The sequence below is a fragment of the Leopardus geoffroyi genome, chromosome E1 (assembly GCF_018350155.1).
Source record: "Leopardus geoffroyi isolate Oge1 chromosome E1, O.geoffroyi_Oge1_pat1.0, whole genome shotgun sequence".
Lineage (NCBI taxonomy): Eukaryota > Metazoa > Chordata > Mammalia > Carnivora > Felidae > Leopardus > Leopardus geoffroyi.
Genome location: NC_059330.1, coordinates 42,161,835 through 42,189,806, shown reverse-complemented (window position 1 = coordinate 42,189,806; position 27,972 = coordinate 42,161,835). Strand labels below are relative to the sequence as shown.

At 53.3% G+C, this 27,972-nt stretch overlaps 1 protein-coding gene across 6 annotated transcripts; it reads left to right on the top strand.

Moving 5' to 3' along the window:
• Nucleotides 1-336: 336 nt before the first annotated feature.
• Nucleotides 337-26,656, top strand: MPP3 (MAGUK p55 scaffold protein 3). 6 transcript variants are annotated; one of them, XM_045489084.1, is made up of 20 exons: nucleotides 482-793; nucleotides 1,208-1,279; nucleotides 1,706-1,768; nucleotides 2,016-2,134; nucleotides 2,280-2,357; nucleotides 4,194-4,274; nucleotides 4,538-4,675; nucleotides 8,961-9,042; nucleotides 10,209-10,294; nucleotides 11,644-11,718; nucleotides 14,415-14,611; nucleotides 16,624-16,688; nucleotides 18,007-18,027; nucleotides 18,525-18,566; nucleotides 18,886-19,050; nucleotides 19,167-19,247; nucleotides 21,392-21,485; nucleotides 21,688-21,796; nucleotides 23,253-23,375; nucleotides 26,349-26,656. In XM_045489084.1, the coding sequence occupies exons 3-20, from the start codon at nucleotides 1,744-1,746 to the stop codon at nucleotides 26,523-26,525; spliced, it is 1,758 nt and encodes a 585-aa protein (XP_045345040.1). In that variant the 5' UTR covers nucleotides 482-793; nucleotides 1,208-1,279; nucleotides 1,706-1,743; the 3' UTR covers nucleotides 26,526-26,656. The 6 variants fall into 6 exon arrangements, with proteins under 6 accessions (XP_045345039.1, XP_045345037.1, XP_045345041.1 ...); XM_045489083.1 differs by lacking the exons at nucleotides 482-793; nucleotides 1,208-1,279 and adding an exon at nucleotides 337-452; XM_045489081.1 differs by lacking the exons at nucleotides 482-793; nucleotides 1,208-1,279 and adding an exon at nucleotides 376-452 and having other exon boundaries at nucleotides 1,614-1,768.
• Nucleotides 26,657-27,972: the final 1,316 nt, after the last annotated feature.

Sequence of the window (27,972 nt, the reverse complement as noted above, 5' to 3'; positions counted from 1 at the left end):
GTGCCTGGTACTTGGAGAGCACTCCATAAATGTTTGCGATATTGAATAATACGTGAAGCAAGCGTCCAGCCCTCAACTCGCGGCGGTGGGGGATGTGCGGGCGGTGGGGGCAGAAGGGAGAGCTGGCCGCGTGCCGGGTAGAAGGACACAGGCGCGGGCTCCTCGGGGCTCGGTGGGTGGGCACCCGGTGGGGGTATACGGGGCCCGAGAGCGGAGCCCGGGTCCGCAGAGGACCGGCGGGGCCGGGCGTCCGGGCTCCCCGCGCTCCTCCCCTCGCCCCCTCCCGCGCCCCCTTCCCCCGCCTCCTCCCGCGCCCCGCCCGCTCCGGCTCCGCCACCCCCGCCCCGCGCGGCCGCGGCAGGGAGGGGCCGGGGAGGCGGAGCCAGCCGCGGCCGAGGCTCCGGGCACCCGCGCGGCTCCCGGCGGTGGAGCGGAGATCCCGGCGCGCCCAGGTAGGAACCCCCGCGGGGAACGGACCCGGGAGCGGGGCTGCGGCGGGAGGGGCGCGGCGGGGGGCGGGGAGGCTGGGCCGAGCCCCGCCCCTCGTGCGCGCGGCTGCCTCGCGGCCCCCCGAGCTCCCCTCCTGGGGGAGGGGGCGCCGCGTCCCCGCCCCTCGGCCCCCGGCCCACTCCCCGCGCTCGCCACCTCCCCCCCCTCCCGGCTGTGCGCCGCTCTCCTTTCCCGCCGCTCCGCATTCTCCCGACCGCCCCCGAGCGGCCCCTGGGGCTCGCCTCCCCTTCGGCCAGCCGCGCTCCTTGTTCGTCCCACAGGTTCCTTCCGAAAGCGAGCTGGAGTGCGTGGCTGGCCGCCTCGGGGAGTGGGGGGGGGGGGGGGTGGGAGGCACGGCTAGAAGGAACCGGAGGGTGAGCCTGGATGGAGGTGGGGGGGCGCGGTGGCTGGAGAGCCCAGGATCATTCTTTGGCATCTTGGTGTCACCGGTGCTCCATGTTTGCGGAATGAATGAATCATTACTCTCCTTGTCCCCTTCCGAAGGAGGACTTTTTGAGGTCCACGTGCTGCAGAGCATGTTGGGGGGGGGGGGGTGGCTCCTGAACTAGGGCTCCCCAGTCCTGCGTAGTAGAAACCCGACTCCCGTTTCTCCAGCTCCTCTCTAACACTCCATTCTGGGGGAGGCTCCCTTCAGTTTGGGACTTGGGGGTGGTGGGGAAGGAGGGAGCTCGTAGGCCCAGCCAGGTACTTGTTGAAGGTGTGACAAGGGACTTGGAGGTGAACGAGGGACTTGTGAAGGCCAAGGGACCGGACCACGACCTCTTAGAAGGTAACAGGGCACAGGGGATGCTGCAGAGGAGAGCACCCACTGTCGGGCAGAGGCCACTTTGTACCTTTGAGACCAGCCTGGAAGGGCCACCAGAGCATGGATTCTGACCCGCAAGCTGCTCAACTCCTCCAAGCCTGTTTCTTGATCAGGCTTCATCAGGCTAAAACGGGGATATTAGTATCCATTTCTCAGAGCTTTGTGCAGATTAAGAAAAATGTCATATGAAACCACCCAGCATAATGCTTGGCACATCGGGGGTACTAGCAAATCTTAGTCTTCCTTTGCTCTCTGACAAAAGGGAGCAGTTACTTGTTCCCAACCCCTCTGTCCCCAGATTGATCACGGACAGACACAGCAGACGTGTAATCACTGTTTGTTGAATGAACATGCTTGACGGAGCTACAGCGCTTACCTTCCTTCTCCCAGGATCCCCAGGCGGAGCTCAGGAGCTGACCAGCACAGACATGCCAGTGTTGTCTGAGGATTCCGGTGAGTGTGACCCCTGGCTGGGCTGCCATAGCCCTGAAGGACAAGAGCCTGCTCAGCAGCCCGAGGCTGGACAGAAAGCAGGTGGACCCAGCCCTGGCTCACGGGAGCGGCCTTACCTGCGAACCCTGGGAACCAGGGCCTGGGGAGAGAACATGTCCATACGGCAGGGTCCACTTCGGGTCCCCTGGGGTCCCCAGGAAGTACCCATTGCATTGGCTCTACTTTGTGTTTCTTCCACTCTCCTCAGGTTTGCACGAAACCCTGGCACTGTTGACTTCTCAGCTCAGACCTGACTCCAACCACAAGGAAGAGATGGGCTTCTTGAGGGATGTGTTCAGTGAAAAAAGCCTCAGTTACTTAATGAAGGTAAAAGCCTCATTTCTAGAGGCTAGAAATTTCTAGAGGCTAGAGACTGTGCAGCCCCACAGTCATGGGCAGGCTGTGTGGTATCCGGGGCACACCGGGGCAGCTGACTTGGGAGGCCCCAGCCTGAAATCGGCTGTCTTTGCAGATTCACGAGAAGCTGCGCTATTACGAGAGGCAAAGTCCAACCCCAGTTCTGCACAGCGCTGTGGCCCTTGCTGAGGATGTAAGCCAGGTTTTTCCTTATGGTGTTAGCCCTGCTCCCTACCCCATAGGGCTCCTTCACGTTGCCTGTCACCATCGCTTAGCCTAGGGGACAGAGGGGCTCGGAGCCCAGAGGTGAAGAGGCATCTCTTTCCCTTCCCTTCTTGCTCCTCCTTGGGCCTCCTAACAGGCAGGAAAGAACCTGTGAGCCTTGCACGAGGCCAGGGGACACGATGACGCCCACTTACTGTGTGTTCCCGAGAAAGTCTCTTCCCCCAGCTGTGAAATGAGAGCATTTGGATCAGATCAGCAGTTCTCACGTTGTTGAGGACTGGCGATATGAAGGTCAAACAATCACCTTGTTCTGTGCTTTGGGGGAGGCCCCGTGTAAAGCCCTAGGATCCAAAGACTTGCAGTGCGTCCCTGCTTACTGGTTCGGGGTTCTTGTTATTTATTTATTTGTTGTTTGTTTGTTTGTTTGTTTGTTTAGAGAGGCAGAGAGAGAGAAGGCGAGCAGGGGAGGGGGAGAGAGGGAGGGAGACAAGAGGGTGCCAAGCAGTTTCTGTGTTACCAGCGGGGCTCAAACCCACAAACTGCGAGATCATGACCTGAGCCACAACCAAGAGCCACTTAACCGACTGAGCCACCCAGGCGCCCCAGCGTTCTTGTTTGTTTTTTTTTTTTATTTTTTTTTTTAACGTTTATTTATTTTTGAGACAGAGACAGAGCACGAACGGGGGATGGTCAGAGAGAGGGAGACACTGAATCCGAAACAGGCTCCAGGCTCCGAGCAGTCAGCACAGAGCCCGACGCGGGACTTGAACTCACAGACCGCGAGATCATGACCCGAGCCGAAGTCGGCCGCTCAACCGACTGAGCCACCCAGGCGCCCCAGCGTTCTTGTTTTTTACAGGAATGCTTCTAGGGGTGCCTAGGTGGCTCAGTCAGTTAAGCATCTGACTTCGGCTCAGGTCATGATCTCTCGGTTCATGAGTTCGAGCCCCACATCAGGCTCTGTGCTGACAGCTCAGAGCCTGGAGCCTGCTCCAGATTCTCTGTTGCCCTCTGACTCTCTCTGCCCTTCCCCAGCTCACGCTCTGTCGCCCTCTTAAGAATAAATAAACATTAACAAAAATAAAAAAAAAAAAAAAGGAATGCTTCCTAATTTCTTCTAGACCTGTCCTCTGTGTTGCATGGCTTGGGAAAAGCTGTCCCAGTTGGTTGCCAAGACCAGCTCCTGAATAAACTCACCTAACCTCAGGAGACGGCCTGGCGAGGCCCGGCTGCAGCCTGTGGGTGCAGACCTTCCCTCGCTCCTGTGATGTGACTGAGAGCATGTTAGGTTGTCAGCACTGCCTCTCCTACTAGCTCTGTGGCCTTCAACAAGTCAGTCAACCTCTCGGAGCCCCAGCTGCTTCATCTATAAAATAGCACAGTGGTGAGGACACAGATAATAGAGCCAGCTAAGCCCAGGTTCAAATCCTGGCTTTTTGACCTCGTGCAAGATGTTTCATCTCTCTTACTTGATCCTCGCCTGCCAAACGGCGAAACAACAGCACCTTCTGTGTTCAGTTCATTGTGCCAGTTAGGCGAGGAGCTCTGCATAAAGCAGAAGAGCTCGTAGGAAGGGCTTAAGAAGTTAGCTCCCGTTAGGAATACCTTACGGAGCTACCGAGGCGCTTCTGATCCCTGCTGTGAGTTCCCTGGGAGCGACCGTCCTGGGGTGGCTGAGGGGCCAGTGAACTCCTGGGTGCTGTCACGGTTCCTGCGAGGGCCCTTGGGTCTGAAGCTCAGGGAGCGGTGTCTTTCCCTGGGCGACTTCCGGCAGGTGCCTTCTGTCTTGGTCCTTCCTCTACAGGTGATAGAGGAGCTGCAGGCCGCCTCCGTGCACAGCGACGAGAGGGAGCTGCTCCAGCTGCTGTCCACCCCCCACCTCAAGGTAGTCACGCCACAGTCCCTGCCTGCCCCCGCAGCTTGCGTCTCCTGGGATGGGGGCAGGAGGGAGCGCTCGGCCAGGAGGCTGAGGAAGGAAGGAGAATTCTGAGCGGGGGGGGGGGGGGGGTCCTCAGTGCCGGTGTCTGGGGGGCGGTGGTCTCTCTGGCCTGAGATCGGGGACCTCCAAATCATTGCCCAGTCAGGTCTCCCCGGGGCCCCTGTGAGCTTCGGGGCTGGAGCCCTTCATTTCTCTCGCTTTCCTGACAGGCCATGCTCATGGTGCACGATACGGTTGCCCAAAAGAACTTCGATCCTGTTCTCCCCCCTCTGCCCGAGAATATTGACGAGGATTTTGATGAAGAATCAGTGAAGATTGTCCGCCTGGTGAAGAACAAGGAGCCCCTGGTACGTGACACTCACCTCTCCCCCCGCCACCCTGTCGCTGTACCCGTCCCTCATCCACCCAGAAAACTGGGAAGAGACCCCCCCAGCCCCGAGGTCTTTGGAGTGAGTGACGGCAGCTTCATCACGGCTGCCACGAGTCCCCCGTGGCACCACTGTGTACAGGGTACCTCTTTCTGTGGGTGTATACGGCCTCATTCAACTGTGGCCGAGCTCCTTTGTGCAGTAAATAACCTTCGCAGCTGTACAGGGCCACCCTGATCATCCTGCTCCGAATCAGAGGTTGGCAAACTATAGTCCGAAGGCCGCACCCAACCCGCTGCCAGTTTTTGTAAATAAAGTTTTACTGGCACATGGCCATGCCCTTTCACTTCCGCATTGTCTGTGGCCGCCTCTCCCCGTGACAGCGGTGCTAAGTGGTTACCACGGAGATGGTGTGGCCTGCAAAGCCTAAGATATTTGCATTTGGCCCTTTACAGAAAAAGTTGGCCAAATCCTGCTCTGAATACTGAGGAAGCGCGGGGCAGCAGCCATTCTCCTCCCCAGCTGACACATTGTCATCATTCTGGTCCTAGTTCAGCACCGATTTACCGAGCAAAGGGACAGAGGTGTTTATTAGATGGAGGGAAGTGGAGGAAGTCCAGAGAATTGAGTGTTTGCCCCGGATAATTACTGCAGCTGGCGTTCCAGGGACCCCCATTCCACTCTCACCAAGGACCCCCAGCTAAACCACTTCTGCAAACGGAAGAGGAGTGCTCCTCTGTTTCCCCACCTGCAAAATGGGGCAGGCATCCACTGATGCAGTGAGCATATCATGTGCCAGGCACCGTGTTGGGCACCGGAGGTTCAGAGATGACTAAGACTTAGTCCTTGCCCTCTGGGAGGTCACAGAAGAGTGACGGGGCGGGGTGGGGGGTGGTCCCGCAGGAGGTGAGGCCGGGGCTGAATTCCAAGAGAGGGAACAAGTTTCCCAGAAGGAAAAGGGAGAGGAAGGGCCCTCCGCACATTAGAGTTACCTGAGCAAAATCATGGTGAGGGAAACAGCATGGTGTATTTGTCAACGGGCAGTCCTGTTCTCCGGCCTTGGTTCCTGAGTTTGGCCAAGAAAGAATTTAGAACCAAACTCTAAAGCAAGCAAGGGTTTATTTTAGTCTATTTTTATTTATTTAAAATGTTAATTAATATATTTTTTTGAGAGAGAGGGGGAGGCAGGAGAACGAGCAGGGGAGGGGCCGAAAGAGAGAGACACACACACAGAATCCAAAGTAGGCTCTAGGCTCTGAGCTGTCAGCACTGAGCCCAACGCGGAGCTCAAACCCGTGAACCGTGAGATCATGACCTGAGCCGAAGTCGGACGCTTAACCGACTGAGCCACCCATGCGCCCCGCAAGCAAGGGTTTCATAGCAGTTTAAGTGAAAGTACACTCTCCACCGTTGGAGAGCTGGCAGGCCCAGAAGTGACAGCTGCACTGTGGGTCAGGGTTGTCTTTCCATTTTTCTGTTTGGATAGGTTATGGGTCAGAGATAGGGCGGTTCCTGACCAAGGCTGCAGCCAGGGACTCCTCCTGTCCAGGGACTCCTCCTGTCAGTTGGGAGGGGGAGTTTTTAGCCCCATATGGTCCTTGTCTGACCTGTCAGGGCAACAATGGGGGAGGGCGGGGGCAAGGGGTTAAAAACCACAATGTAAGTGCATTACAATGAAGCCATCGGTTACTGTAGGGAAGTGATCAGAGGGAGGAACTCGGGCGTATCCCCTAGGGTCTGTTCTGGCTGTTTGGAACTTGGCCTCCGCTATTTTATCAGTCAGAAAGCACTTGTTCCCTGCTTATATCTGGTTAATTGCCCGCTCTGTCATATTCAGGGAGCTCTGGGCTTCCCAGTGTGGATGTAGAATGCTAAGTTGTGGTTAGGAGAGACAGAGGTGGGGCCGGATCGGAGGGAGATGCTGTTTGTCCCTGCAGCGTGTCATAGCTTGATCCTGAAAGCAGTGGGGAGCTATTGTAAGGTTTTAGGTAAGAGATAACATGGTCAGATTTGCAGTTTAGAAAGATCATCCCAGGGGCGCCTGGGTGGCACAGTCGATTGAGCGTCCGACTTCGGCTCAGGTCATGATCTCACGGTTTGTGAGTTCGAGCCTCGCATCGGGCTCTGCGCCGGCAGCTCAGAGCCTGAGCCTGCTTCGGATTCTGTGTCTCCCTCTCTCTCTGCCCCTCCCCCACTCACACTCTGTCTCTCTCTCAAAAATAAATAAACATTAAAAAAATATATTTTTTTTAAATAAAAAAAGAAAAAGAAAGATCATCTTGGTCGCCAGATAGAAAGTGGCCTGGAGGAGGAGGCCAGAAGCAGAGGACTGATTTGAAGGTGGGGACCAGATAGGTGGAGGTTCAGAAAGAGGGCTTGACTTAGGCCTGTGGGAACGGGGAAGAGAAAGCCAAGAAGTATTTCAGAAAAAAATTAATGTCACTTTGTGGCTGCACCGCTCTGGTCAGGAGTCAGGGGGGGGATCCCTGGGATAGTGCCCAGGTATCCAGCTGGGACGGCCGGGTGGGCACTGGGGCCATCATTCAAGGGAGGAATAGGGAGCTTAGGTCCCATTGAATTCAAAAGTGGAGGCATCCAGGAAGTGGAAGGATTATTTGTTCAGAGATACAGAGTGGGCAGCCGCCAGCATCCCGGACAGGTGAAAATCACACCTGAGAGGTCGAGACCGCTTGGGTAGAGAGTAGACAGTGAAGCAAGAAGGGGGCCAGGGCCAGATCCTGGCCTTTTAATCACCGTTTGAAAGACAGATTGAGGAGCACAAGTTGTCACCGAGAAGACCCAGGAGAGAGGGGTATCACCAGGGCCCAGGCTAAGAGAAGATCCCGAAGGGAGAGCGGGCACCAAAGTCAGATGGGAGAGAGAGGAGAGAAGATGGAACATGGGAGCTGGCAGCCGGTGGGACTCGGGGGGCAGGAAGTGGAGAGAGCAGATGCGACTGCTTCTTTAAGAAGCTTGCTCCAAGAGCGCCTGGGGGGCTCCGTCTGTGAAGCATCCAACTCTTGGTTTGGGCTTAGGTCATGATGTCACATTTTGTGAGTTCAAGCCCTGTGTTGGGCTCTGCACTTACAGCACAGAGCCTGCTTGGGATTCTCTCTCTCTCTCTCTCTCTCTCTCTCTCTCAATAAATAAATAAGCATTTAAAAATTAAAAAAAAAAAAAAAAGATATTTGCTCCGAAGGAAGAGACCGGTGGCTGCTGGATGGGGGGAGGGGGGCAGGCTTTTTATTGATGAAGGGGATGTGATATTTTTGGAGCCAGGAGAAGGAGCCAGCAGAGATGGGGCATTGAGACTGCGGCAGAGAAAGGGAGGGGACAGAAGAACCAGCCCAGACGGAAGGCGCCCCTCCTCTGAGAGGGGGGAAAGGAGGAAAGATGGACAGAGATGCTAGAAAGTTTGAAGGTCTAGGGAGCAAGAAGCCGTGGGGTTCTTGGCTGATGGTTTCTGGCAGTATCTGTCCTATGGACTTCAAATAGGCGGCGTGAACAAAGTTAATAACGGGTGTGCCAATGCGTTTGCAGGAACAGCCAACAATAAAAGGTTAACGTTTATTGAGTGCTGACTGTATGCTACGTGGCTTGCCTGCATTACCTGATAGAACCCTTGTACTAACCCCCGGAGTTAAGTGCTATCCCACACCCTAGAGGAAACAGACTCAGAGAAGATAAGGGGCTTCCTTGCTAAGGCTGCATGCTTTCAGTGAATGGCAGAGAGGATTCAAATCCAGGGTCATCCAACTCCGGCCCTTCACCTGACACTGCCCTGCCTGCCACAGTCCCGCCTGCATGGTGCACGAAACTGAGGGCTTGTTAGCGCCTCTCACCCTAGACATCATCTCTGCTGTGGTCCACGGGCCAGGTCCTGGTCCCGAAGCTCTGGCTGGTGCATAACTGGTTCCCCTCGGCAACCACAGAAGGCCCAGTACCCTGTGATTGGCAGCGCAGAGCCCGTGGCTGGGCTTGAACCCACAAACCGTGAGATCATGACCTGAGCCGAAGTCTGACGCTTAACCGACTGAGCCACCCAGGCGCCCCAGTGTTATTGTGCTTTGTAAGGTGTAAATTGCTGTGCTGTGTTAATGTGAGATGCCGGTTTTATGATGTCCTCAGCACTGGAAAGAGCCCCATTGATCTGCCCTCTGGGGTGACAAAAGGAGAGATGGGGACACTCTGTTGGGTCCAGAGAGTTGGGGTGTGAGGTTTGGGGCTGCCTCTTAGGATCCCGCCCGCTCTGTCTCTGATGCAGGGTGCCACCATCCGGCGGGATGAGCACTCAGGGGCTGTTGTGGTGGCCCGGATCATGCGAGGGGGCGCAGCAGACCGGAGCGGTGAGTGGCGTCAGTGCTGGCCTGGCCGAGGTGATGGCCAGCGTGCCCCAGCCTTCTCCCTTTGGCCCACAAGTCTCCTTTCCTCCTCTCTGGCCCCTGTTTGGGATGTGCTTTGCTTTCGGGAAGTGTGGCTGGATTTCTCTTCTTCCCAAGCCTGGTAGAAATTTCGATCGTCTGAAAATACCTTGGGCCTGGAGAACGTCGGGCTCTTGCCCCGTGGCCTAGCCGAGGGCTATGGTAGCTCAGCCCACAGCACGGGCTTGACGGGTAATTTCTAACTGAGGAGCCGGGACACCCTTCCCCACCACCCCGGTTGTCACTATTACAGAGGGAAGGGTGTTCACGCCCCAGATTTGTTTGGGTGGGAAACAGGTTGAGAATCACTTGTGTGAAAGAGCTACTCCGTTGGGAGGCAAACCTTCTGGTGTAGAGAGGTGTTACCCCAGAAGTCTGGGGATCGCTGTTGTGAAGTCCAGTGATTTCTCAAACATTAACAAGCACAGAAGCCCCCCCCCCCCCCCCCCACCCTCTCGAGCATCTTGTTAAAATGCAGTTCTGATTCAGCAGGTCGAGGGCGGGCCCAAGATTCCGCACTCCTGCCTGCCTTCTGGGGGCCGTTGCTGCCGGCCTCATTTTGATTAGCAAAGAGGGCCCAGTGTGTAGAGACTCTTGTCATTCAAGCAGAGGCCAGTGGACAGGTGTGTGTGACACCCTTGATGCCATCTTTCCCGAGGCCCTTCGGTTTTTCTTGTTAAGACTGGAGAAAGACATTCTTAGAGTGTGTCTGTTAATCCGGGAAGGTGAAGAGTTAATGTTTTTAAAGAAGCAAAGGTTATAAGTGAGAGAACACAGGCCTTCTATGTCAAAATAAATGTGTTCGAACACAGGCTCCTTTATTTCTTGGCAGAGCGGCCTTGGGCAAGCTGCGTTATTTTTCTGGGTCTCAGCTGCGCCCTTGTAAACTGGGGATTTCCCTGGGTGGTTTTGAGGCCGCGGTGCCGAGTGAGGGACCCCGCGTGCAGTAGGGCTCAGCCAGTCCCGGGCCCACCCGCTGCCTTTACACCTTGGGTCTGCCGTGCGTGCGGCGGGTTCCTCGGGTGGGCGCCAGTGGGGCCCTGGGGCTGAGGCCCCTTCCTGTGCTGAGGGGCAGCCCCTGTGTCTCTTAGGTCTGGTCCACGTTGGAGATGAGCTCCGAGAAGTGAACGGGATCACAGTCCTGCATAAGCGCCCGGACGAGATCAGCCAGATTCTGGTCTGTGCTGCACGCATGCTGGGGGAGGGAAGGGGGGTGGGGAGCAGGGGGTTGGGGGGGGTCTTTAGAGGCTACAGGCAAAGTGGCCTTGCAGCGTGTCCAGGGGCGAGGGCGGGGGGGAACAGGAAGAATGGCGCTTCCGGGCCTCCTGCCTCTCAGACCGTCTCTTCAGCACAGCCCTCCCCCTCCCCCTGTCCCTTTCCCGAGGACCCTTCTGGGAGATCCCCTCAAAAGGGCCCCCTCTTCCGAAGGGCTGAGGAATATGGAACAAGAAGCTGCAGCACAGGGAGGCCCAAGAGCAAGGGCTTTGGGGTCAGCGGGTCCTGGGTTTGAATCCTGCCTGCACTACTTTCTAGCTGTGCAGCCTCGGGCAGGTCATTAGTTCACTTTGCGTTTCACTTTCCTGTAAAGTCGGAGCAGGGGTGGCTTCTCATCCAGTGTGCGGTTATGATTAGGATGCAAACATCTGGGAAAGGGTACAGCACTTCCTGTAGAATCTGTAAGGGGATTCTAGAGGGTGTTACGTGCTGGGACGCAAACCACCTCCAGAGCCCATACTGGAAGTTCAAGTCAAGCTGCAGTTGTAAGAAGCCCCAATCACAGTTTTGTCTTCTTTACCCTAAGGCATCCTCCCCGAACATGACCCTCTTTTCTAACTTCTGATGGCTCGGGAAGGGGCAGAAATGGGAAGATCCGAAGAGAGGAGGCCCCGCTGTAGGGAGCGGGCAGGCTCCTTTGGTGTTCCTGCCGCCACTGCCCTTTCCCTGGTTCTGGGCACTGGCCTCCTTGTGTTCTAGGGTGGTGCTGGGCCCGGGGAGACCGTTGGGCGAGACGTGCTCTCGTGGGCTGCCAGCATTCTGCCTCGTGGGCCCCCACGTGGGGGTGCAGAGTCTGTGTCGGGTAGAGGGAAGGGGAACCCCTGGAAAGGTAGGAGGAGTGGCTTGAGATTGGAGAACCCGTGTAGGGAAAATGGAAGCAAGGGAGGGAAAGGAAACTGCACTTGGTTATTAAAATAACCTGAGAGAATAGAAAGAAGGGCGGCCCTTTGAGGCATGAGAGGTCAGCCCTTTGGGGCACGGGAGGTCAGGAGGGATGGGAAAGTGGAATTCATTGCATGCGCTGTCCTTGGTGCTCCTTTGTCCCTTTGTCCCATGAAAATGCAAATGGTACTTGGTTTTGAGTTTTCCTTTAGTTAATCCAACTGGGTGCCACCATGGGACAGTGGGCCACAGGGGTGGTGGCGAGTCTGACTTCCTTCTGAACGCGAGTTTCCAGATCTGGACAGTAAGACTTGAACTCACGGAGGTTTGGACGTGGGAGGTGGTAAGCTTCGCCCTCTCCCCTTTCAGGCGCAGTCCCAGGGATCCATTACCCTGAAAATCATCCCAGCCACCCAGGAGGAGGGCCGGTTAAAGGACAGCAAGGTATGGCAGGGTTGGAAGTGGGGGAGGGCTTTGAAGCAGTCATTCCGGAAGAGATCACGTGTCTGGTCCTTGGACCGCACGCTCAGTGGAGAACTGTGATTCAGTCACAGTGTGATTCATGTATTTGTACCTGTCTCTTTCTAAACAGGATTTGACGTAGCTTACTAATAAAAGACAAGGTTATTTTAATTGAAATAGAAAATCAGGGCCACGAAGAGGAGAAGGTACCAAATGTGCTGGATTCGGGACCAATTAAGTAACTGCCATTTGTTTAATTCTTCGGTGAGGCACCCTTTTTTGGGCACCTCCTCTGTGCCGGGCGCTCTGCCAGGTGCTGGAGACAGGGACAGTTAGTAGCTCTGAGGATTCCTAGTTCAGAAGGGGCGGGGGGCGGGGGGGCAGGCAGGGGACCAAGTGTTTCACTGCTAGATGATTGGTGCTTCAGAAGGATCCCGAGCAGAGTTACAGGTGCCCTGGAAGGTGTCATGTAGCAAGGGTGTTAGAAGTGGGGCTGGAGGAAGGTGAGGACTGGTAGGACTTCCCCGGTGAAGATGAGGAGGAGGGAGGTTCAGGCAGAGGGGTCTGCGTTATGCGGAGGCTCAAGGGTGTGGAGAGGAGGAAGTTACCACTGTGGGTGTAATCCTGCTGGGACAAACTCAGGGCTGCCCTATAGACACACGCCCTCCGTCTTCCCACCACAAGAGCCAGGGCAGCTGGGAGATCTGGGCACCAACTCGCACCAGGCTGCACCCGGGAATTAATTCCCAGCAATCCCTGCTGGCTGGATTAGAGTAGAGCAGTGGCCAGAGAAAGCCCTTGGACAAAGAGATGCCGGGGCTGGCTGCTGGAAGTCTGCCTGGCGCGCACTGGAATGGTAAGGCCCCGGGGGATGCGGGAGCTCCCAGGCAGCTCCGTGGGGGAGGCTAGAGTGGATAGAGACTGGGGGCAAGGAGACCTGGTGGGGAGGCTGTTGTAAAAGCCTCGGTGAGAGATTATTATGACCCGAGCTGAGGTGGTGGGTAGAGCGGAAAAGAGGGCGTTGCTCTGATTTCAAATAAATTTGGATCTGGTCTTCCTGGCAGCCAAGGCAGAAAGGAGATGAAATGCACAACATACTTTTCATTAGTAGGTGGAAGGAAGCATGCCAGTTTTTCAAGAAAGGTGATTCCCGGTTCCTGCCTCCCAGCACTAAGTGCATGAAAGAAGGGACATTACAACACTTGGCACAGAGTAGCTGTCAATAAACATTTTGGTGAATGGGGATCAGTAATGGACAACGTCTTTGATGTCCGTGTTTCACAGCAAATGAACACATAGTCTTTCCGCGACCGTTTCTTTTTTTTTTTTAATTTTTTTTTTTTAATGTTTATTTATTTTTGAGACAGAGAGAGACAGAGCATGAACAGGGGAGGTTCAGAGAGAGGGGGAGACACAGAATCTGAAGAAGGCTCCAGGCTCTGAGCTGTCAGCACAGAGCCCGACGCGGGGCTCGAACTCACGGACTGTGAGATCGTGACCTGAGCCGAAGTCGGACGCTTAACTGACTGAACCACCCAGGCGCCCCTCCGCGACTGTTTCTTATTTGCACACTTTGATTAAATCCCAGGGCTTACCTAATGTAGACTCTTATCTGATGGAAGGTGGTTCTTTCTTGGACATGCTGATATGATCTCTGTAAGCAGCTTTTGCAGGTTCTAACTCGATACAGGGAGAAAACTTGGTTTTCCTGGAGGATAAAATGGGTAGCCTGTGCCTTAGCCCATCCTTCCTAAATATTCTTGATCCAGAAGCTTGATCTGGGCTGGGCATTTAAGATTATACTCTCTTACGGGTACCTGGGACCTTGATGATATCTGTGGCTGGTTGAGGGTGTCTGTCCTTGCAATATCTGGCCAGAAAGTTCTTACTGTTGTCTAACTGGATCTTTTCTGACTGGTGCATAAAGGAATATGACTTGGATCTGTTTAAGGAAGCCCCCTGGCTTTTTTTTTTTTTTTCCTGTTTGCTGTTAATGTAATTGGGCCTTAATGGTCTGGAAATAGAAATAAAATAAATCTATCCACTAAGTTATAGAACAGGGAAGTGTGACAAAATGCTATTGTTTTCCCATCATCTTCTCTAGAGGGTGACTTCAGGGTAAAGGGGAGAGTTGGGGGTTGGCCCAGTAGGTGACAGAGGAGGCAGGACTGAGCTGTAAAAAATGTGGATGTCAATTACCCACTGAAAGGGGATGGTGAGGAGTCAGTAGCAGTAGTTTTGTTAGTATTTGGGTTCTTACCAAAATATCTAGATTACTTATTTAGCAGATGGCTGCTGACTTCATCAGGGGCAGTTAGCATATCAAAAATAACATTTTAGTTAAAATCGTGCTTGCCTTTACTTTTTGTTCCCAGGACTAATTGCCGCTTTGTCTACGCTAAGAGGTTGTTATAAGGACAGCAGATCCGGTAAATAAGGAAATATTTAGTTTTGGAACGAGAAATTCAGATAGAGAGCCCATCTATTAATTTTCTGAACCTTGATGGGTTTCCTGACTATAATATTCAAAATGGCTGAAGAACGATAGGAAAATACGTGCAGCGTGTTTCTGAGTAGCTTTCTGCTCTCGAGGCTACTTGCTTGTCCTGACTGAGGGCGATAGTTGTCCTTTGGCCTTCGATGCAGCATAGACCTGTCTGTGATCACGCCCCCTTCAGGTGTTCATGCGGGCTCTTTTCCACTACAACCCTCGGGAGGACCGGGCCATTCCCTGCCAGGAGGCGGGCCTGCCTTTCCAGCGCAGGCAGGTCCTGGAGGTGGTGAGCCAGGATGATCCCACGTGGTGGCAGGCCAAGCGAGTAGGGGACACCAACCTCCGGGCCGGTCTCATCCCCTCCAAGCAGTTCCAGGAAAGGTGGGTCTGGGGTATGTTGTAAGGGGGGGCGCTCTGGAGTGGCTAGAGGCACAGGTAGCTGGCAGAGCCCTAAATCTCTGCCACCATGGCCGGAGGGGCACACTGTGTGTTGCTCCTGAGGTAAGTACTGGTTGTTTGTGTGTTTTGTCTTCTGCGCCCTAACCGGTGGTGATGGCTGTTGGAGATTTAAACAAACACATGGAAATCTATGTTCCTAAATTAACGTATATTTTATAACACACACCTAAAGAAAGTTGAAAAATAAGACATAAACATACAGAAGGGAAGGGCGAGGAAAAGAAAATTGCCCAAAGTCTTGCCCCTATTGAGACAGCATCATTTATTTCCTTCCTGTGCTTTTTATGTAAGTGATGCACGTAGCATTGGAAGTCTTCCTTTTCTTTTAACGTTTATTTATTTTGAGAGAGAACGAGGGGGAGAGGGGCAGAGAGAGAGGGAGAGAAAGAGAATCCTAGGCAGGCTCCACACTGCAGTGCAGAGTCCGACACGGGGCTCGATCTCACGAACCTCGAGATGATGATCTGAGCCAAAATCAAAGAGTCGGACGCTTAACAGACCGATCCACCCAGGCGCCCCCGGAAGTCCTGCTTTTTGTGTGTATATAACTCAATATTTTGACGTCAGCATTTCCCACATTATTGCCTCTTCTTTACTGTGTGATTTTAATGGCTGTATAATATCGCATCAGAAAACAGACCGCTTACTCATGGGCAGCAAGTGTGGTTTCTGCCCCCGAGGAGCTGACAGTTTAGCAGGCAAGTCACACAGGGTTCAGACAAACACTTTATATAAATGTGGCGGGTGCTGGGGAGGAGGACCCGTGCTCTGCAAGGTCACATCGTACGAGGGTCGCCCCTCATCGGGGCGTGCAGGGAGGTGTCTCTGGGGAAGGATCATACCTGGGTGACTTCACTGCCTCCCCGGGGCTGTACTTTTCAGGTGTCTGCACTGTTTCAGTGCTACGAGACTGCAGGAATCACCCTGCACGTTAGACTCTTCCTCATGCTTCAAATTATTTCCTTAGGATAGATTTCCAAAAGTGTAAATCGTGCCTCAGAGGGGGTGGCAGTAACGACCGCGTCACCTCTTCTGAGGCCTGTAGCCCGCCTCCATCTTTTGGGGTGTGGAATGCTCTAGGGACAGACTTCAGGCTTCAGCCGTTTCGGTGCCCCTGCGTGTGGTCTCCGGCCAGGCGCATTAGCATCCCCTGGGAACCATCCCCTGGGAGCGTGTTAGAAATGCAGACCCCTGGGCCCTGCGCCAGACCTGTTGCCATCAGGAGCTCTAGGGGCAGACTTGAGCTCTGTGTCCCAACAGACATTCCAGGTGATTCTGAGGTGGCGAAGTTTGCGAACCTTTGCCCTATTCCCTCAGGGGAACCTCAGACCCATATGCGTCTTTGGTTTCACAGGTCTTGGGGGAGAGGTCTTCAGCTGCATTTAAATATGGAACTCAAGACACCTCTAAGAGCCCTGAGTGTTTTCTCAGATCAGAGATGAGGCCTTGGTGACGGTCTCTCCACTGATGGCCAAACTGGGCAACGTGCCTGGCTGAGCTCTCTGATTTGGGGGGAAAAGGCTGTTAAATTAGAGTCACTTTTGCCCTTGACCTCTCCTGGGAGTTGTTCTGCTGCTTCCTAGCTTTCTTGGAGATGGGGAGGCCAGGGGAGAGTGAGGAAAAGACCTCCTTTCCTTGAGAATCAGTCATAGGAAAGTACCGACTGATCGCTTGACCGTCCTGGGCCGGACTGTCTTGCTTCTCCCAGAGCAAAAGACTTGGTTTCTTCCTCCTCGCGAACCACTGAGCTCCCGTGAAAGTGTCTCTCTTTATGGAAACTGACTGTGAAGCTGGGAGGCCCTTGGAGTGCCAGGCTGTTCCTACCTGTGCAATCCAGGCCTTAGTTTCCCTGAGTTGTACAGAAGTTTTACAGTCCCTCTGACTGGTTTTGTGGCCCAGCTCATGGGCCTGCCCATCTCCTTGTGTTCTCCTAGGCGACTAAGCTACCGGAGAGCCACAGGCACCCTGCCGAGCCCACAGAGCCTCAGGAAGCCCCCCTGTGAGTAGATGGGCAGGGAAGCACTTCAGGGAGGGGCCGGGGTTGGGACTCGGGGGGTTTGTGCCCCGAAGAAGCAAGCACTGGACTGGAGAGGGCACGATGGGTCTTGTCTGAGCTCACAGGCCTCCAGAGGAAGGAGGGGATGGGGAGAGGGATGCGGAGGGGCAATGGGGTAGGTCAGGGGGGCTAGTCCCTGGAGAGAAGCTACTATATTTGGGGCCCATAGATGATACTGGGGGACATGTTAAACATCTCTCCCAAAATTGTGTGCAAATTGTGTGTGTCTGTGTTTGTGTGTTTGTGTTGTCTGGGAGAGTGTCCACGGCCTTCATTAGATTCCCAAGGGGCTCTCTGACCCTGACACTTCAAGAGCCACTGATGGTGGAGGAGTGGAGAAGGCTGTGAGTGACCCAAATTTGGCAAGTAAAAATAAAGGATGACTAGTTAAATTTGAATTTCAGATAAACAATGAATGAGTTTTTAATATAAGTGTAACCCATGCGATATTTGGGATCTACTTATGCTAAGAAATTGTTGTTTATCTGAAGTTCAGGTTTAACTGAGTGTCCTGTATTTTTATCTGGCAGCTTACTCTGTGTAGCACCTACCTTCTCGAAAACACACTCACCTTGCCTTTTAATCATCACAGTGTGAGGTAGGGGAGTCAGGACATCCTCTTTTCCAACATGGGAGAACGGAGTGGGGGCTGGTGTCAGGTTTTCAGAGGGCCCGTGGCCAGAGTGTCCAGGTTAGGGCCGCGTATAGAGAGGAAGCTTCCCCGTGGTATGGCCTTTCGGATTCAGGGGGGCTCGGAACCAAGCAAGGGGGCCAACCGGGTGTCAGGTGACCGGGGGACAGCTGGCCCGCAGCCCTGCTCGGTGCCACTCCGTCCTCTGGCACCTGCCTTTGCCCAGGCAGGTCTCAAGCCCCGGAAAAGAGAGAGCAGGTTCCAGCCCGCTGCCGGCAGGCATCCTGGAGTGAGCCGCTCTGCTGGCTCCGGGCCACCGCCCACGGCCACTTGTCCAGACTTGCTCTCAAGTCAGAAGGACTGCTGAGTAAATTGGCCTTGAGGCTGCTAACGCCGGTGATGAGCTGGCCTGCTTGGGGCCGCTAATGAGACACACACAGGAAGACTAATTAGAGCTAGTCTCAGTTTAATAGTGCACCGCAGCTCGGATCACAGGTTTGTCGGAGGAAAGAAAGAGGGGACAGATGGAGGGCTGCTTCCGCACACGAGGCCACGGCTGCCTGTCAGCCTCAGGGCCTCCTGGTTCCCCTCCGCTAACGCTCTTCCATCTGTCTTTTGTGCAAACCGCAGATGATCAGCCTTGTGACAAAGGTAGGCTGGTATCTATCCCCTGTGCACCCGGATGAGACTCCTTTTTTTGTAGAATGTCTGGAAGGGCTTGTTGCCTTCTCCCTGTGCCCTGAGGTGTGAAGAGCTGCTGGGGACAGAGCTCCTCCCTGCCCGCCTAGCACACGGGCCCCCGCCGGCTGGGCTGGGCTGCCGGTGCTGGTGGCAGGCAGGAGACTGCAGGGGGTGGACAGGGCGAGTGAATGTCCCCTCCTGATGCATACTGATCCTAGCCCAGAGGGGCTTGCTGGCCCAGAAACCCCTGCCAGGGCCTGGAAAGGCTGTTTGGGGCCTCGGCATGGAGCACTGAGTGAAACAGAAGAGCTTGTTTTCCTGGGGGGCCAGGATATGGCGTCTCTTCCTGACCCCCCTGAGACACCATCCCAGTGGGTTCCGCCTGGCCCCCAGGGGCCGGGAACCTTTGGGTCAGAGGATGTGTCCAGCATGGCTCACTGGCCGCCCTTTCTCTGTTTGGTTCCCAGAGACGTCTGACTGTGAGGGGTACCTCAAAGGGCACTATGTGGGTAAGTAGTGGGGACGCTGCCCTGCCCGTGCACAGCTGGCTGTGGGCTCCCAAACCAGGCAGGGTGATCTCATCCCCAGGAATCCTTGAGGAACAGCTGAGCCTGGGGGGCTCACATTTCCCTTCAGTTTCTTGTCAGCCAGAAGAGGGGCTGACCTGCCCAGGCTTTGGGGTGCAGACACTGGGAGCAGAGCCCTGGGAGGGAAGGGATGCAGGCCGGTGGGACTCAGTCCCCCTTCCAAGGTCCGGCCAGGGGGAGAAAGTCTTTACCGGGAGATCCTGGGACTAATGCCGCGGTTCCCCTTGCCCTTCCCCCAAAGCTGGTCTTCGGAGAAGCTTCCGGCTGGGCCGAAGGGAGAGATTGGGAAGCCCCCAGGAGGGAAAGGTGTCCGCAGTAGCCGAGTCTCCAGAGCTGCTGACCTATGAGGAGGTAACCAGGTACCAGCACCAGCCTGGTGAGCGGCCCCGCCTGGTGGTTCTGATTGGTAGGTGATGTCCTGCATTTCCAGGGACAAATGCAGGATTTCCTCCCTGGTTTCCTCCCGGAAGGGTGGGGAGGTTGCTCAGCAGGGACCCTGGTCACCTTCCCTTTGTTTCCCAGGATCTCTGGGAGCCCGACTGCACGAGTTGAAGCACAAGGTGGTGGCAGAGAACCCACAGCACTTTGGTGTTGCTGTTCCACGTAAGAGAAGAGGGCCCACATGGCGGTGGGGCGGGGAGGGGGATGGGCGGGGGGCGGTGCGTGTGTGTGCGCACGTGCACGTGCACGGATATTTCATGGGGGCTTGACTCCCCATATCCATCCTAATCCTTACTTTGGGTCTGAGGGACCGATGGACACACTGCCTGCTATATGCAGATCACGAGACCTAGACATGATAGGAAACCCACTGTCAGTGGTCCACTAGGACCCTTTGAGGCAAGAAGGCCACTTCTGCCCACTCTCAGTGCAGTCCACTTGCCCAGTTCCTTCCTGGGGTGGGAGGTGAGTCTAGAGCACATTGCAGGCAAAGTGGAAACCTCAGGGGGCATTCCAGCTTCCTCTTCACAATGACTCTGACCCCGATGGCCGCTGCCCTCTGCTTGGGTAAGAGAGCAGTTCAGAGAAGCCAGAGAGCCCTTGTAGCTGGATTCCAGCCCCTCGGAGGGGCTGGGCATCCTCCTAGGTGCTAACGCCCCTGCCAGTTCCTGAGTCTAGAAGCAGCTGTGGATGCTGAGAGCCAGTAGGCAGGAGGTCCTGGTTCCGGATGTGATAAGGAAGAGGAAAATGAAGAGTCTAGGACGTGTAGCAAGACTGGTAGCTTGGACAGCCCTCCCAGTACCCTTGCGGAGAAGGATTATCACCACCCTGTCCTGCAGAGGAAGACATGGGGCTCAGAAAGGTTAAGTAACTTGCCCAGCGTCACACAGTTGGTGAGTAGCGGAGCCAAGTTTCAAACCAGGCAGCCTGCCCAGTCGTGTCCTTAATGAGGCCACACAAAAGGCCTCTCACCTGCGGCCTACTGCTTCTGGTCCTTTGGAGACCCTCAGATCCAGCCCCCGGGGCAGGGGTATATGGATGGTCTGGCCTACCTGCTTCCAGGCACACCACGGGTAGGTGACTTTCCCCCGTGCTTTTAGGAACTAAGAGAGTCGAGGAGGGCTTCCCGATTCTTCCCACTTTAGAGAGGCAGTGACTCTTAGCCTGGGTTTTGAAGCATAAATAGGAGTTTTCCAGGCAGAGAAGAAAGGAATAGTTCCCTTTGTGCATCCACGGGGATGGAGGTGTGACCCAGGGTAGCAGCGTTAGGGACTGGGGAAGTTAGTGTGGGTGATGTGGGAGGAGAGACTCATCTAAGGTCTTTAGAGTGTAATCGGCGGTGAATAAAAAGCGTTTAAGCAAGTGAATGGCATGGTCTGAAAAGTGACCCCGCAGCTCTGCGAGAGGTTGGACAGAGATGCCACATATGGAGCACAGAGCATCCCCGGGTAGTTCTCAAGGGCATGAAAACGTCCCTCAAGATCCCATCTTTTCTTTTGGAATGCTCCGGAAAACGGTGTGTTACTTCACGTGTGCTCTTGTTCTGTGAAGGACTGGATTTTCCCCAGAGTGTGCATCTCAAGTCTGCTAGAGAAATCAGTGGGGAAACGGTGTGTGTTTTTAAATTATTAGCGTGAGAGCCAGCTTTGCTGAGACACATCTAGTCCATAACGGGACTGTCTTCATGCCTTTTCTTGCAAAATGAGAACTAGCCGAATAAGGAATTAAAAGCATACAGTAGCGTCATCTCTATTTGGGGCCCCATTGCTCTCAAAAAGAAAAACAATTTGGACATCAAAGGTTAGGATTAGGGATCCCTTCTGTGATTCATTAAAAGCCACGGTCTTGGGGCGCCTGGGTGGCCGAGCTGGTTGAGTGTCAGACTTCAGCTCAGGTCATGATCTCACGGTTCGTGGGTTTGAGCCCCGCGTCGGGCTCTGGGCTGACAGCTCAGAGCCTGGAGCCTGCTTTGGATTCTGTGTCTCCCTCTCTCTCTGCCTCTCCCCGGCTTATGCTCTGTCTCTCTCTCTCTCTCTCTTTCTCTCAAAAATAAATAAACATTAAATAAATAAATAAATAAATAAATAAAAGCCACAGACTGCACCTCAGTGTCCTCACCTGCAAAGTGGGAGGCCTCCTTTTCCTACGTCACAGGTTGTGCCTGCCCCACAGGGACACAGACAAATCGTTTATCCGCAAAGCAGCAATGGGTTCCGGAGAGGAAGGCGGCCACGGGCTTGCCGCTGTTCTCGCTCACTGTGAGGTGACATTTCTTTGCCCAGTTTCCCTTTTCCTTTCTTTAAAAGATACCACCAGGCCCCGAAAGAGCCACGAGAAGGAGGGCGTGGAATATCACTTCGTCTCTAAGCAAGCATTCGAGGCCGACTTACATCATAACAAGTATGTGGACTTGCCGGCCCGGCTGGCCTCGGTGCGGCTGGGGCTCTTTGCGCTTGTCCAGTGGTCCACTTGACCTCATGGGAGGGCTCTCGGAAGAGATGGGGGAAGCGGGAGAGAATTTGCGGTGCAAAGTCTGCCCGTCTTTCCACACTCACGCAGACAGGCTTGGGAACTAAAGGCCTGATCTCCGTTGGTGTTTTAGGTTCCTGGAGCATGGTGAATATAAGGAAAATCTCTATGGAACCAGCCTGGACGCCATTCAGGCCGTGATGGCCAGAAACAAAGTGTGTTTGGTGGACGTGGAGCCAGACGTGAGTTTCTGGGCCAGTTGGGCATTTTCTGTTGACGGGATACGTAAACGAGGGGACTGTGTATTTTACAGAACATTTGAACTTCAGTTTTAGGGTTTTCTAGTCCAGAGTACTGCATGTCCTTCAGTCTCCCTTTGAGAATCTAACGGAAGCCTTGTTGTACCCCCGACTGTGCCCATCTATACACGAAGCCGCATTAATTGCAGGGCGCTCGTGGACCCTCTGCGGGCCTGCAGGCCTCGGACAGTAGCCTCTGCATCGAGTAAATCATGGAGTAGACGGTGGCACCGAGTGGTCACCCATGACGTGACCGGGAATTAGATGTCCGTGCGCAGGTGGAGACTGGGGCTCAGCTCTCGGTGTCAGGACACCGCCCCCCTCCCGCATCCCTAGTGCCTCCTTCCCCCCCCCCCCCCCCAAGCCCCACCACCTCCCCAGACAAGTGAAACAGTAACTTAGGGAATCACCGAAGGAGGCGATCAGGAGAGCAGTTTGAAAGGGAAAAGAGAGGGAGACCTGACCCCGTGAAGTGCTTCAAAAACATTTCCAGTTCTGCACACGCTGCATGCTGTGTGTTTGACCGGGACCTAACCATCTTTTTTAACCTTGTCTTTGAGAAAAACTTCTAAGCCATGAACCCAATCTGGGGATTTTTCTTCCTCTATAGACACAGCTTACACTATAAGCTGTAAGGCTTTATTTTACAGAAGTTGGCTTGAAACAGATTCCAGCAAGCACATTATGTCTAGGGAGGAAAACCCTCTCTCATTTGGACTTACTGGGGGTTGGTAATCGAAATTAAAAGTCTAGATTTCAGCATTTTCTTTGAAAAGTGATTTTATTGATTTTGGGGGCCAGGGTACAGTTTGTACATTTAGCAGTATTTCCAAATTGACGCCCTAATGTCATAGGTCATATGTGCTAATGAACAGGATGATTTGCATATTGAACATCTTCTAAAGTCTTTAGGGTTTGTTTCAAATGATTTCTTCGTCTCCTCATTTGCTTAGCAAACCTTTTCTTCTTTGAATATCATAAGGAGGCCTGTGTGATAACACATATTTTGGATTAGTCCAAATTGACGACAGTTGACTAAATAGAAGCACGTTGAATCTTGCTGCCTCTTCTGTCAGGACTGGGCAGGTGGAGAAGGGCATAAGAAGGTTAATCAGAGCTTGTGGGGTCAGGGCTTAAAGAAATGGCAACTCTTGGAGCTTTGGAACGTTCGTTCGCAGCAAGTGGGCCTTTGGGGCCCAGCCAAGTCCAGTGTCAAAGTGGAGGACGGGAAAAGGAGCAGCTGGTCTGCCCAGCTGAGGTCCAGTGTCATAGGACCGTGTGCTCAGGACGTTTGCCACCGAGGTCATATGATGAAGCACACCATTCCTGAGCATTCGAAAAGCGTTTTCACAGTAACGTATTTCCGAAACGCATACTATTCTTGAACTTTCTTTCACAGGCACTGCAACAACTGAGGACCTCAGAGTTCAAGCCCTATGTTATATTTGTAAAGCCTGCAATACAGGAAAAAAGGAAGACGCCACCTACATCCCCAGCTTGTGAGGACACAGCAGCCCCGCTTGTAAGTTTAAAGTTGATCATTTCTGAAGGCCTAAAAAGGCCTGTTCCAGCTGCATAAGGGTGCTTGTACCTTCTGGACAGGACCGTCTTTCCATTTGCCTGTTTGGCCAGACTTAGATGGTCACGTCACCAGAAGGCACAAAACGGGGCATCTGAAAGTTCCTCCCAGTTCAGACAGCAATGACTTTGCCTGGGCTCCCCACGCTTCACTCTTTCACATAAGCACCCTCCCAGAAAATCAAGGACATCTGTCAAGAACTTGATCACACGAATCTGTTAAATTCCCAAGCCAAACCCAAGTAGTTTTTAATTAAAATACCAACTTGGATCCAGCAAGTGAATCCAACATGGGGCAGACGACAGCACGGCAGGAATCCGTCCTGTCTGCTATTCAGGACTGACGGTCTTTAAAAAAAATTTTTTTTTTCATGTTTATTCATTTTTGAGAAACAGAGACAGAGTGTGAGTGGGGAAGGGACAGAGAGAGAGAGAGGGAGACACAGAATCTGAAGCAGGCTCCAGGCTCTGAGCTGTCAGCACAGAGCCCGACACAGGGCTCAAACCTACAAACTCTGAGATCATGACCTGAGGTGAAGTCAAACGCTTCACCAACTGAGTCACCAGGTGCCCCTGTGACTTTCTTGCTAAAGCCACAGGTGGTTGAGTTCCACCTTTACAGGCCAGGAAAAGGGTTCAGGGGATTTATGGCTGTAAAACAAACGTCATCCATTTTACTCCGTGAGAGATTTACTTGAGTTCCCTCAAGATGCAAATATTAGGAGGATTGAGGTACTTAGTGGCAAAAATCTTCCTTCTATGATTTCTTAAAGAGCTAAATGCTTCCAAGATGAACAATGAGGGTGCCTGGAGGTGGGGAAACTCCAGAAGCGGGGGACAGGTGCACAGGAGGTGTGTATGTGGGGTGGATGGGGAGGTGGGGTTGAAGATCCAGGGACAGCGCTGGCTTACTGAAGAGTGCTTTTGAGTAGGGGAGGAGCCCTGTGGGAGAGAGTATTTATTTAGAAAGCTTTTCCTGGGGACGCCTGGGTGGCTCAGTCGGTTAAGCGTCCAGCTCCTGATTTAGGCACTAACCGTGTGGAACCTGCTTGGAATTCTCTCTGCCCCTCCCCTGCTCACTCTCTCTCTCAAAATAAATAAACTTTAAAAATTTTTTTTAAAAAGGGGGTGCCTGGGTGACTCAGTTAAGCGTCCAACTTTGGCTCAGTTCATGATCTTGCAGTTTGTGAGTTCAGGCTCTGCATCAGGCTCTGTGCTGACAGCTCAGAGCCTGGAGCCTGCTTTGGATTCTGTGTCTCCCTTTCTCTCTGCCTCTCTCTCTCTCTCTCTCTCTCAGAAATAAATTAACATTAGTTTTTTTTTTTTTTTTTTTTAAATTAAAGTGGTGCCTGGTGGCTCAGTCAGTTAAGCATCTGACTTTGGCTCATGTCATGAACTCATGGTTCATGAGTTTGAGCCCCACGTCAGGCTCTGTGCTGACAGCTCAGAGCCTGGAGCTGCTTTGGATTCTGTGTCTCCCCCTCTCTCTGTCCCTCCCCTGCTCGTGCTCTGTCTCTCTTTCAAAGATAAAAAAAAAAGGAAAGATTCTCCCAATGTCATCTACTTTTTCCCCTCTTGGGAGAAAGAAGGAGAAGAAGGAGCCTCAGCCTTCTCTTGTATCTCTATCGTTTTTGTGGTAGCATGCCAACCTGTTTCCTAGACCTTTAGAACATATCTTCTAAACCAAAGTAGGAGTCTGGGGCTGATTGGCAACAGAGAGAAGAGGAGGAGAGAGAATTTTGGAATGTGGGTCTCTTTGGGGGAGGACAGCTTGCCCTGCTCTGTAAAAGCACTGAGTCTCTGTTAAGCCCAAGACTGGAGAGCGGTGGGGGCGCCTGGGGGGCTCGGTCAGGTTTAAGTGTCTGACTCCTGATTTAGGCTCAGGTCATGATCTCACAGGTCGTGAGTTTGAGCCCCGCGTCAGGCTTGGGATTCTCTCTTCCCTTCTCTCTGCTCCTCCCCTGCTCATGCTGTCTCTCTCTCTCTCTCTCTCAAAATAAATAAAACTCAAAAAAAAAAAAAAAAAAAAAGACTGGAAAGAGATAGAAAGGGAGGTGGGTGAGTGCCAGAGGCCCGTTTTCATTTTGCAGTGTTACTTAAAGTAAGATCTGCCGCTGGCCTTTCCCCGCCCAAATCAAGCTCATTGTCAGTCAGCTATCCGCTTGAGCTTCTGCTTATTCCAAGTGCTTTTGAATGAAGACGCAAACCCTGAGCAGGCTGAGCAAAGGAGGGGTCACTGGCTACCTGTCCCTTACCCGTTACGTGTCAGAAAAGCAGTCTGATGAAAGGAAATGGGGCATTTGGTCGGGATTATCCCAGCCCTTGCGTAAAAAAACTCTAGCTGCTGTGCTAGTGTTTGGCTCTGCGTCTGAGGAAATGACAAGAAGAATTCAGTTCTAGGTGCTGAAGTTAGGAGTTTTGAGAAGGCATTAGAGTTACTCGTTCTCCTTTCTCCCCTTCGTCGATTCCAGAAATGCTTGCTTTGCTTCTAGTTAGTAGTGTTTGTAGTGCTTTGCTGTAACTATGCAACCAAGTTGACGTGCAGCACAGCAGTACCGCTTCTTTGGAAATCTCTTCCAATAGGAAGTGTGATACTGACATAGATGTACGCATGGGTAGAGAATCGGCCTCCCCCCCCAGAGCACATGCCATGGCTGGAGGTGAACAGATGCGTAGTAGGTATTTCGAGAGGACGAACGATGATGAGGTCTACCGCCTGGCGACATTTCTGGGGCCGTGATGGGTTGTCACCACTACACCCTGTTCTTGTGCGCGCCGTCGGTTACTCACGGGCCCCAGTCGCCGGCTCATCGCTGGAAAACGAGAGGCTGGAACACTGCCCGAGAAGAAGACTGGAGGTGTCTTCTTTTGAGCGAGAACCACCCAGTTGCTCCGTAACTGCCTCTTTTCCTTGCAGGATGAACAGCAGCGGGAGATGGCCGCTTCCGCCGCCTTCATAGACCAGCACTACGGACACCTGGTAGACTCTGTGTTGGTGAAGGAGGACCTCCAGAGCGCACACAGCCAGCTCAGAGCGCTCCTAGAGAAGCTGACCAAGGACACTCACTGGGTACCTGTTAGTTGGGTCAGGTAACTGTATCCTAGAACGGCCGGGTCGGAGGGGACCTGGAACACCACCTAGTCCGGCCTCCCCCGGGCCAACCATCAAGCAACCTCAAGTGTGGAGAGGAGCAGAATTTTCCATAAACTCCGTTGTCGAGAAGAGTACGTGCGTGAGGTCTTGTTTGTTACTGGATTTTGTCTGCTGTTTTTCACTGCGCCCCTTCGGAGCGGAAAACACGAATTGAGAGGGGGCATATCACAAAAGAACACATTTCATTCATTAAAAGTGTCACAGGCAAGTTGACCCTGATTCTTTGCACCAAAGTGAAGTGGCCACTGTCTTTTGGGGGAGGCGGGGGTGAATTTATGCAGTGCCGATTTGCAGAGATGTTTAAGCTTTAAACATTTTTTTTTCTTAACGTTTATTTGTTTTTGAGAGACAGAGCATGAGTGGGGGAGGAACAGAGAGAGAGGGAGACACAGGATCCAAAGCAGGCTCCAGGCTCCGAGCCATCAGCACAGAGCCTGACGCGGGGCTCGAACCCACCAACCGTGAGATCATGACCTGAGCCGACATCGGCTGCTTAACCAGCTGAGCCACCCAGGTGCCCCAGAGATGTTTAAGCTTTATAAACAGAGCGACGCTTCATTTATTCAGCTTTGTTGGGAATTGAGTTGTTTTGCCCACCGAGATGTTCCATGCAACTGAGACTCCCCTGTCATCAAGCACTAACGTGTTGATTTTGACCTCCCTGATAGTGTTTGCTTGGCAGTGGAAAACTTGGCTCTCTGCCTTCTTAAATATCGAGCACAAACTTTATCTGAAGCCTAAGGCACACTTCACCGTCGTCATGAATCACTGGGCTGTTGGACGACACAGTGGTGTTTTCAGGGACTCGGGAGGAATACAAGGCTGCTTGTACCTTTTCTAAATACCCTCAAGATTCCTAGAATGGAGCCCTGGCTTTGCTCTGTTCTGTTCCATCACTTGTCCTTCTTGTCCCTGACAATTGCCCTGCTTCTCCCCTACCCCCACCTTCAGATTATAGAGGCTTTTGCCATGCTAGGTCGTGGGAAACCAAATGATATCCCCTGTCAAAGACAAATCGGTCCTGACTGTCAAAATCAAAGTATAAAGATTCAGTGCGGGCCTAATGGGTTGTCCTTGAGCAAAAGTGCTCAACGTCACAGGATTTGTGATATATCTTAGCTGCTCAGAGAATTTGATTTCTTGTTAATAGCCAGTGTGTATAAGTCTTGATTTTGTGCCAGGAGCTATGCTAAGGCCACTATATACATTACTTTGACAAATACACCAAGCCTATGACGTAGGCCTATCACCCCATTACCCGAATGAGGAAAACAGGCCTAGAAAGTTTCAGCAACATGTCCAAGCTCACATAGTTCTAAAGAAATGGCAGAGCCATAGGGTTTGAACTCAAGTCTCCCTACCAGAGATGGTCATTAATCCGTATCTT

Bases quoted from the DNA above. Each gene is read 5' to 3' on its own strand.
- MPP3 (XM_045489081.1), top strand. From the start codon at position 1,660: ATGAACATGCTTGACGGAGCTACAGCGCTTACCTTCCTTCTCCCAGGA. The intron at 18,567-18,885 runs GTAAGTAGTGGG...CTTCCCCCAAAG, and splicing joins CCTCAAAGGGCACTATGTGG to CTGGTCTTCGGAGAAGCTTC. The intron at 21,797-23,252 runs GTGAGTTTCTGG...TTTCTTTCACAG, and splicing joins TGGTGGACGTGGAGCCAGAC to GCACTGCAACAACTGAGGAC.